The sequence below is a fragment of the Volvox carteri genome (assembly GCF_000143455.1).
Source record: "Volvox carteri f. nagariensis unplaced genomic scaffold VOLCAscaffold_12, whole genome shotgun sequence".
Lineage (NCBI taxonomy): Eukaryota > Viridiplantae > Chlorophyta > Chlorophyceae > Chlamydomonadales > Volvocaceae > Volvox > Volvox carteri.
In genome coordinates, this window is record NW_003307555.1 from 963,125 (window position 1) to 974,004 (window position 10,880).

A 10,880-nucleotide genomic window follows, 5' to 3' on the forward strand; every position below is an offset into this window, starting at 1 on the left:
ATTCGTCAGGCCCCACCCATCGGCCCCACCCACCTGCTGTGCCCCAAGTTCTCTGGCCCGTGGCCCTGCAGCTGCCGTAACCCCGCATCCCGAAACCCTCCCACAGGCTATGGTCCAGGAGCAGTCAGCGTACAGGTGGGGCAGCGGGTTGACGGTGCGGGCAGGCAGTTAGGCGAGCAGGGGTAGTGGATTAGACTGGCGTGTGCGACCAACCGAGATGGTGGTGGTGGTAGTAGTAGTAGTAGTAGCGGTGTTGTCATTGCAGTGGGGACAGAGAGTTGCTGGTCCATGTACGATTACGTACGTACTGGCCTCAAGCCCATGGTGGGGACAGTCACGTCGTGTCGGGTTGCGTCGTGCGCTGTGGTGGATGGGATCATTGTAACTTTGTGGCCGTGAAGCCGGTGTTTGCGGGGAACAACACCCCGCAGCAAGACGCACCGCATTGAGTACTGTGGTGCGCCGGGGGACTCCAGGATGGGCGTTTGCTGTTGTGTACACCGGTACGCGTGTCCAAAACTCTTTCTGCGCCTTTTTTCCTCCCCGCTCTCTTCATCCCGCAGTCGCTCTGCGCAGCAGCAGCTGGCGGCTCTGCGGCAGCAGCGGCTAAGTGCTAATCTGGAGTACGAGGTAGGGGGCTGGGCAGGCAGGACGGGGTGGGGCGGAGCGGGACCGGGGCGGACGGCGGGAACCGGTTAGGGCGGGGGGCCCTGGGCCGGGGAGCTGAAGCTGGAACCAGCAACCGGCTGACCCTCATGTGAGTACACCTCATCGTTGTCATCATCACCGTCAGCATCACCCAAAAATCCGAATAGCCAACAGCAGCAACATTAATAACAATAAGAACATCGTCTTGGGTTCGCGTGTTAGGGGGCGTACATCTGAATCCAATCCAATCGAACGAACGCAACCTCGACCAACTTGACGCAGGCGCTCCGCCTGCCGCACTTTACCCCGCCGCGGCTCCTGGCCCTGATCACCGCGTTTGAGGGGGGCCCTACCTTTGTGGAGCGCCTCTTCAACAGGGCCCTGGCGACCACCCTTATGACGGCGGTGGCCACGGCAGCGGCGCCGCAGTCACCGGCGGCGGCAGCAGACCACGGTGACGGCAGCGGCGGTGGCGCCGCCGCAGCCGCTGCCGCTGGCGAGGCGGTCTGGTGCGAGATGGGACAAAGCCGCGTGAGCATGCAAGACCCTCCGCTGGCCAGGTACGGCAAGCAGCGTTGTTTCATTCGTTTTAACATACAGCTGAAAACGTTGGATTTCCGAGTTCGATTCCTCGCCTTTTCAGAAAGCGCCATTGAAAAAAGAGCTCAAGGAAAAAATGCAGACTACCTAGAACGCCAGCCCACATCTGTGTGTTTGTTTTGCCTCCTCAGGGCTGAAGCTCTGGAGCGCTGCCGGCTGGCTATTGTGGTGCTCTCTCCAGCACTGCTGGCTAGCCCCCAGTGGGCGCTGGAGCGCCGCATCCTGACGGCTCGCTTGACGGCGCCGCCAGGCACATGGCCAGGTGCACCGCTGTCCGCCGTACTCATCGTACGGCTGCACGTGCCACCGCCGGCGTCTGTCGGTGAAGCCGCTGCCGCGGCGGTCGCGGGCATGGGCCGTAAGGCTGCTGCAGCGGTGGCAGCCTCGACGGCAGCCGCGGCAGCGCCCGATCCCAACCCGCCGCCACCTTTGGTATTGCCGGATCCAGTTCCCGGTTATCCCGTACAGTCGTACCCAGTACATGTAATGGACTTGACAGTGCCGCTGCCGCCGGACCCGCCACCGGAAGGCTCAGCTGCGGGGATCGCGCTTGCGCAGGTATTGTGGGGCGCGAGTACGGCGGCACACCACGGTGGACGGCGCCCGTCGGGTAGTTGCTTCCAGGACTCGGGTAGTTGCTTCCAGGACTCGGGTAGTTGCTTCCAGGACTCGGGTAGTTGCTTCCAGGACTCGGGTAGTTGCTTCCAGGACTCGGGTAGTTGCTTCCAGGACTCGGGTAGTTGCTTCCAGGACTCGGGTAGTTGCTTCCAGGACTCGGGTAGTTGCTTCCAGGACTCGGGTAGTTGCTTCCAGGACTCGGGTAGTTGCTTCCAGGACTCGGGTAGTTGCTTCCAGGACTCGGGTAGTTGCTTCCAGGACTCGGGTAGTTGCTTCCAGGACTCGGGTAGTTGCTTCCAGGACTCGGGTAGTTGCTTCCAGGACTCGGGTAGTTGCTTCCAGGACTCGGGTAGTTGCTTCCAGGACTCGGGTAGTTGCTTCCAGGACTCGGGTAGTTGCTTCCAGGACTCGCACACACACCACATGCACCCACGAGGATTTGCGACGACCGATGCCCAAGTGGCCCGGCTTTATCATGGGCCAGTAGCCCGGGGTCCTTCCACCCCACAACCTTTGCCTGTCTGCCCTCACTCCATCCCTCCCATCCCCATGCACCGACCCAATCACCGATCGCCCCACTCGGGGTCCCCTCATCCCCCCTCACGCGCCAACGCAGGCGGTGCGGTCTGCAGTGGCGGATGTGCTGCAAGAGGCCTCTCGTAGTGGCGCCCTGGCGGCGGCAGGGCTGCGGCTCCTGCCCGACCCGCCCCCTGTCTACCTCCACCCCGCTCACATACATCAGCAACCAGAGCAGCTGCTCCTGGCGTCATTATCCTCGGCCAGCGGTGTGGCCAGCGGCGACGTCGCGGCGGCGATGCTGGCGTCGATGTCGTCGCTAACGCTGGGTGCGACGTTGGCGGGCTCCGGCGGCAGCAGTAGCAGCTTGGCGACGCAGATCCTTGTGTCGCCGGCCAATGCCGCTGTTGCACCCGGCGCCGCTGCCACGGCGGCGCACATGCTACCGCCGACACACTCCCTGCGCACGGTGGACGACTGGACGATGTACGACACCGTGGTACGTGCCATGGCATTCCGTAACGCCTCTGCTGCCTCTGTTATTATTTTAGCCCATCAGGCGCTCTGTCCGTCTGTCGGTCTGTCTATCGTTCTACGTAACACACACGCGGCACACATTACGAGTGTGTGTGGAGAGCGCTGCTGTGCGACTTATATGCCATCAGTCCACACGTTGGTTTGTTTTCGTACGTTCTGGTCTGGTGTTGTATTGGGCTGTGGGCTCTTCCACGTCGCCGTCCTGCGGGTCTCCCATTTGACACCCTATTTACCCCTTCCCCCCATTCTATTACCCCTTCACGGTGTCAGCCTTCTCTTCCCCACCCCCCTTGCTGCCCCTACCCACCCCTGCCCCGGCCTGGCTAACTCTCAGGTCTGGCTAAGTGGCCTGGGACGTTCTCTGGCTCGATGGTCTGGGGGCTTCCTGGCGCTGGCGGTAGATGGGCCGCTGCTGGTGGTGGCGGATGACACCGACCTGCGAGCCGCATGCGGTGTGGCGGCGGACAAGGCGGTTGCCGTGATTCGGCAAGCGTTGGAGAGGTGGGCGGGAAGGGGCAAAAAGGATGAGGGGGAAAAGAGGGAAGGGTCATGGCCGCAAAGTTTGGCTGTCCATCCAAAGCAACCTGTTGGCGACTGATCTCGGAGTTTATATGTACCATGGCATGCCTGCTGCTGAGCCAGCTCCTCCCATATCACCATGACCGCCACTCCTTTCCCAAGGCCAGCCCGAAGCTACCGCACACATCCGCCCAGCCCGCAATATCCCCTTCTGTATCCATCAACCCAACCAATCACCCAACCAATCACCCAACCAATCACCCAACCAATCACCCAACCAATCACCCAACCAATCACCCAACCAATCACCCAACCAATCACCCAACCAATCACCCAACCAATCACCCAACCAATCACCCAACCAATCACCCAACCCAATCACCCAACCCTATCACCAACCCAATCACCAACCCAATCACCAACCCAATCACCAACCCTATCACCAACCCAATCACCAACCCAATCACCAACCCAATCACCAACCCAATCACCAACCCAATCACCAACCCAGTTACCAACCCTATCACCAACCCAATCACCAACCCAATCACCAACCCAATCACCAACCCAATCACCAACCCAATCACCAACCCAATCACCAACCCAGTTACCAACCCTATCACCAACCCAATCACCAACCCAATCACCAACCCAATCACCAACCCAGTTACCAACCCTATCACCAACCCAATCACCAACCCAATCACCAACCCAATCACCAGCCCAATCCATTTATCGCACGATTGTCTCCACGCTCTCTGCACCCTCAGCGCCAAGCGGCGGTCCGTACCACTGCCCCCCTGGCGGGCGCTGCTGCCGCTGCCTGACGCCCCGGCCACTCCGCTGCCCCCCGAGGCCGCCGTCATGCCGCCACCCCAGCGGGCGGCTCTGCTGGCCGACATCTTCACTTACTATGACCAGGTACATGACAGTGCAGGGGGTTACGGCGTTTAGGAGGGCATAGCGCAGAGCGTAATGCAGTGCAGCTCTCTTAGGTAGCACGTAGCAAGGACACGGTCAGGGATTTCGGTCAGGGATTTTCAAGGGAGACGTCTGTGCAACGTAAGTAACGCAGGTGCTTAGCGCTGAGCTGGGGTCCCCCGTGTGGGGACAGGTTTGCCTTGTGCGGTAGGGTTCACACACCACAGACCGCACACACGTGACAACCCAACGAATGAGAGCAAATCTGAATGAGAGCAAATCAGTAGGTACTAGTGACAAGTTTTTGTATGATCTTTTACCTACAGAATAACCCTCCAACGTCCCTAATCGTCTTAATACTACGCCGCCCTCCCATACACTCCTATCCCACCTCCTCCTCCTCCCTTTCCTGGTAAAACGACTCTCTATTCGCACCAGTCCAACACCCCACACGCACTCCGACACCCCCTTCCAACATACATACATACACACCCCACACGCCGCTCAGGATCATAGTGGCGATCTGAACCTGGCAGAGCTGGACCGACTGGTTCACGCGTGCGGGCTGAGACTGGGTCCTGTACGGGTGGGTGTGGGTGTGGGGGCGGGTGTGGGGGCGGGTGTGGGGGCGGGTGTGGGGGCGAGTTGGGGAGCTGGTGCAGGTGGCCGGAGTTGGTTAGTTAGTTGGGTCAGTGCATCACGTGCAACGATAAAGAAACCACCTGAGTGAGGTTTAGCTGTAGTGTATTTGGCTGTGTGGTCGGGTTATGTGTGTTGTGTGTGTTGCCCATCGCTTTGTGGTGGTGTTAAGACGAAACATCGCCTGCGCGTCATCACAACGCAGCAAGAGTGTAGTGGTTGTTTGTGTGTGGACATGAGCTTTGGGAGCTGCGTGATATGGTCCCCGTGGGGCCCAGATGCTCCGGTATGTGTGCGGGGGGGATGCGCGTGCGCGTGGTTTGAATGGTCGGGGAGTGAGTGAACCTCCCCAGCCCACATACCGAACTGAACCAAACGCACCTGTCTTTACACGCGACACGCGGGGAGAGGGGACTCGAGAGCTTCTGAAACTGATGTTTTTTGGCATTTTGGGGGTGTTGCGAGTGCCAGAAATTCTTGGAAATTCTTTTGGCGGCAAAGACGGGGCATCAAGTGCCAGAGCCAGCACAGGATGGCGAGGGGAGCTTGCCCGTGGGGAACTGACCCGGTCTTCAATACCCTCGGGCCGCAACCCTTCCCCCTTCCCCTTCCTTCCTTGGACGCCGGCAGTTCATCTCCGTTGAGTTCCACCTCGCATATGATTTCACCATCCCCCCACACACACATACATACTCTTTCCTTGGCAGCAGCTTCACTCGTTCGTGGTTCGTCTTTTCCCCCCCCCACAAACATACACCCCACACGCACCTTGGCTTTGCATGTCCTTCTCCCACTCCCCCGGCCCACAGCTCAAGGACGTCCTAGACGACTACGATGACGATGCGGATGGGCGACTGAACGCCCGGGAGGCGGAGCGGCTACTGCTGGACGTGTGGAGACTGGTGATGGCGCAACAGGTTAGCGGTTAGCGTACCAACCAAATCGGGGGTTATTGAGGTGGGGCGAAGCAGCTGGATGCGGATCAGGTTCTGGATGCGGAATTTCCAGAAAATCTGGATTTTGGTGGAGTGGAGATAACCCATTTACATATTGCGTCCCGGTGTGTGTGTGTGTGTGTGTTGCGTGCCGCGCCGCGATACAGCGCTCCTCACCCTCCTCTCGCGCTGTCGATGCGAGTAATGAGCGATGCTGCCCGCCGTCCCTCCCCTTGTACACTCTTTCCTTGGCCCCCCATGTACACTCTTTCCGTGGCAGTAGCTTCACTCGTTCGTGGTTCGTCTTTCCCCCCTTGTCCACATCATGTGCAGGACGTGGCAGCCTGGACGCCCTCCGAGTCCGCCGCGGCGCTGCGGGTAAGCGACCGAAAATTACTTAGTTGGTGCAAAACAGCAAGTGCTGTGGTAACGGCGCCCCGGTTCTCTACCGCTGCCTGCATCATGTTCATGGTTCCCATCCCTACCACCGCACGCCGGCAGTTCATTTCTGATTTCCTTGCATATGCTTCCCTACCATCCTACCATGTGCTCGTGCTGCTTGTCCGTATGCGGGTGCTGGTGCTGCTGCCGCTATATGCTGCATTATCTACGACCTGTGGTACTTGAAGTACCCGATCCAACTCCTTCCTGTCCCTTCCCCCTAAACTAACACAAACACTAGGGTTCCTGATTCCCACACACATACGCATCCGTGTACCCGGAGGTTCTTGTCCGGAACCCGTCCAAACACAACCACCCCACCCTCCCCAGGACGCCATCGACCTTGAGTGGCCCTTGGAGACACCCCGCGCAACACCCGACGCACAGAAAGCCGCCGCACGCACCGCAGCAGCTCGCGCCGCCGCCGCCGCTGCCGCGGCTGGCAACGGCGGCAGCAGCCGTGCCAGCGTCTCCGCTGGCTCGGAAGCCGCGTCCATCAACATCCTCGGCTCGCCGTCGGCTTCGTTCTCCGGCGGCATCCCCAGGAAGGCCTCCGCTGCATCGGCGGCAGCGGCGGCGCCGCCGTCACGCTGCATCAGCAGCCGTAGCCGCGGGGCTGTGAGCCCGAGGTTGGTAGAAGGAGAGGACGAGACGGGCGCCAAAGTACGACTGTTGGATCATACGGCAAGTGTATCGGTGACAGGTGCCGGCGGCGGCGGCAGCAGCACCAGCGACGACGGTGAGGAGAGTGTGGTGTCGTTTACGTGGGGGCTACCGCCGCGGGCTCTGCTGGGCGGCCCGTCTCTGTCCTTGAAGGTGGCGGTGGCGGTCTCAAAGGCACAAACCGACACGGGGAGCAGCGTTGACACGGCGGCGGCTCCGTGGCTGGGCGCCATCACGCCGCGGGGTAAGAGTATGCGGGTATGTGCGTACGTGTGTACTAATGTGTAAAGAAGGATGAGCTGATTTGAGAGAATATGTGTGTAAGATGCGTATGTCTGTATATCTGTATGTTCCTGGCAGCCGCGCGAGGCAAGCGCACGTGTCTCGGTGGGGGTTCGGCATACTCCAAGGCACAGAGAACAAGTGGCAACCTAGCAGATGTGTAGGTATAAGAGATGTGAAAAGTAAAATCTGCATCCCGTCCCTGAGAATCTGACCTCCCGTAGGTGTGAGTGTAAGAGAGTGTGTATGTATGTCCCGCAGCTAGGGTTTGAGTGCCCTCAGCTACACAGGGTCAGTTGGGGGCTCTGCTTCCCACTCGATGTGGTGTTGTGCGTGCGTGTGAATACATGTGTGGGTCAGGGTGCGTGACTCGATACCCCGATCCCCTGGGCCCATCCCCGCCCAGTTGCCTTCTCACGACCCACCTACTCACCCCGCTTGACTTCCCCGCCCACGCCGCGCTCGCGCCCTTCACACCCAACGATGATCTGTTGTCCTGGTCTGAGCCGATGAGGCCCTCTTTCCAGAAGCCCGTCTCCATCGTGGGGCGTGGGCGCCTGCTTCCTTTTCCCTACAGCCCCTCGTGCACATTCGGGCCGTTCGGGTTGCGCCTGGAAGTTCGCTTGTTTGAAAGTCTTTTTCCCTTGATTTCCTCTTCCTCCACCCCCCAACACCTGCCTAATCTTGGAGTATCCGTCTATCTCTGATCGGTACCTGCCGTCACTCTTCTGTAGATCATCTTAACCCCCGATCTCTCCCTCCCCCTCACCTCCCCCCGCAAACACCAACCCGTTTCAGTCAAGACTGGTCCGGGCTTGTTGTCGCCGGCGGAGATGGCGGCTCGGGATGTGGATGTGCAGCGGCTGTTGAGGAGGGAGCGGAGCGACGGGGAGCTCAGGGTGGGTTCTGGCTGGCTGCCTGGTGGGCTAGGCGAGTGTGACCCAGATCACTAATATACACCGCAACAACACAGCAGTGCGCAAGTCCACAAAGATGCCATACTGAAAGTGGTGATGAAGACCATTGATGAAACGCAAGGGGGAGAGCTCAGGTTAAGAGGGTCCTGGCTGGCTGGCTGCTATGGGCCCCTAGGGGCTTGGGAGATGGGGAGAGTGTAAGGAAATGAGTGTGCGGGGCCGGGCCCTGATCAGCGCCATTGGAGGATGAGGGGCGGTTTCGAGGTCAGGAAAAGGGAGGAAACTGCCTCATGACTCAGAATTGGCCTGGCAGCTGATTAGCGTGTACCATGTATGTATGTATGTATGTTGTTACAGGGTGGTGTAGCTTCACCAGCGGCCCCCTTTCCCGAGGCAGTTCCCTGCTCTCCCCTGCTAGAGGGGCACCCTAATCCATTCACCCCATCCGACTTAGAATGTATTCGTTGGGTTCAGCAACTCACCCCCAGCATTCAACCAAATCTAGCGGATCAACGGCGCCATAACTTAGTTCCTGGTCAGCTTAGTTCCTGGTCCATGTATGTATGTATGTGTGTATTAGGGAGGGGAATTAAGGAGAACTGGGAACTGGTTGATCCCCCGGAGGAGGGAAGCGCGAAGGGGGGTGGGGTGATCGAGAGATTGCGATAGCGGAGAGGAGTTGGACGTGTGCAGGGGGCGGGGTGGGTCAACCCAGAGGGCCGAAATCGGTGCGGGCAGCTGCTGGAAATGAGGCTGTTGACCGACCGCCTTCCCCCCATTCCGTCTGGTAAACAAATTCACATCTTACCTGAGCGCTGCTACTGCAACGTCAGTCTCGGTGCCCTCCCTCTTTTGCTCCTGCCTCCACTTCCACTTCCACTTCTCAATCCGGTGGATTTCCCCCTTGGCTCTCCGTTCCGTTGGTGCAGGAGTCCCTGTTTCGGTTGTTGGACAGTTTGGATTTGAAGCGGTTGGGACGTGTGGATCTACAATTGTTGAGGTAGGGCTGAGAAGGATCCGACTGTTAAGGGGGGGAATATTGGAAAAGCCCGGGAATGAAGAGCGTGATTGTGTAGTGCCCATTAAAGTTGTCCTCCTTTCGCCACACACACCTCTCGTTGTTGATTTGTAATGTGCGGTTAGGTCTCCCGCGCCCTGCCTGGATTAACCCTGCCTGCACCTCGCCATTTCCTTTGCCCGTCTTTTTCTCTCCCCCTTGCCATAATTTTACTACCTACCCCTTGCCCGGCCATTGCCCGCAGAGCCTCCCTTGCAGCCACTGGGCCCCTCGCCCAGCTCACCCCACTTCACACCCAGTTGCTGTCAGACCTAGCCGATTCCCTGTCACAACTGTCAACGGAAAAAACGGCAACGGGCAAGGGCGGCGCCAGTGGTGGGCATCGGCGATCTCTGGCCAGTGGGCCGTTGGGTGAAGGGCTTGTGGGGCTGGAGGTGCCCGTACAGCCGTACATCTCGTCTGCCGTACCAGCAGTGGCATCGGCGCAGGAGGCCCTGCTGCAGGTGGTGTACGGCGAGCGAGGGCTGTCAGCCATGCTGCGTCAGCTGTATAGACAGGTGTGTATGTATGCGCGTGTATGGATAAGTTTGCACGCAAGTTAGCATGTATGTACGTATGTATGTGTGCTTAGGTATACGTGTATGTAACCCTTGGCGGTTGTGGTACGTTTGGCGAATTCGTGCTCAGAAACACGGTGTACATGGTTGCCGGGTCGGCCAGGATATATTGTTTGGGGTTGCCAGTGGTGCAGACGGGGACGGGGACGGGCACCCACGATATTGCTCTTCCTGCTGCAAAGCAGGTGATTGCGGTCCTGCAACTTTTATGTCATAAGAGTGACTCTGATCTACCTCAATGGTCGTTGTAGAGCCATTCCGGCACCGATAGTTTGCCATAAGGCCCACATGACCAATCCCAGCGCAGCATGGTGTATAGCACAATTGCACAGTACAATCTATACGCGATTCCCTTCTTGTGCTCAGCCATACATACTTACCTACGCACATACGCACGCACACACACACGCACGCACGCACGCACGCACGCACACACTGTCCTTCGGCAGTTTGCTGCTCGGACGTCATTGGCATTTGATCCTTCGTATCTTTCTGCATCATCATCATCATCATGTCATCATCATCATCATCATCATCATCATCATCGCATGGTTCCCTCTCCCACTTCGGTTACACTCTTTCCCTGGCAGCAGCTTCACTCGTTCGCGGGGGCTCGTCTTTCCCCCACCACTTCGCCTTCTGTGTGATTCCTCCCCTCTCCATATGATCCCAGACCACCGGGCCAGATGATCCGCTGGAGCTGCTGACCCGGGGACCCCGAGTGCGGCCTGTTGCGGCTGAGGCGGCCCTGGAGGCGCTCTTGGAGGTGCAGGTGGGGGTGATATATGCCCACGTGGACATATGCACGTGCAGGTGCACATGCAGGTGCAATGGAACAACGGAACAACGGAAGCAGTAGGGGGTTTTCTCCCAAATCCCGATCTGGGTTTGCGCTGATCGGGAATTGCCATTTAAACCAGACCGTAGTTGATGCTTATTTGATATTTTTTGAGAACACCGAAAAATTGCACCGATGTCCAAAGCAACCGAGTGGCAGCTGCGCATAGTT

The 10,880-nt window shown here is 58.8% G+C and overlaps 1 protein-coding gene across 1 annotated transcript; it reads right to left on the reverse strand.

The window, feature by feature from the left end:
- Positions 1-1,841: 1,841 nt before the first annotated feature.
- Positions 1,842-2,177, reverse strand: VOLCADRAFT_36373 (uncharacterized protein; the record flags this gene model as incomplete). Its single annotated transcript, XM_002949010.1, has 1 exon — positions 1,842-2,177. A coding segment is annotated over one exon (336 nt), but the record flags the coding sequence as incomplete, so codon positions are not given.
- Between the last annotated feature and the right edge of the window lie 8,703 nt (positions 2,178-10,880).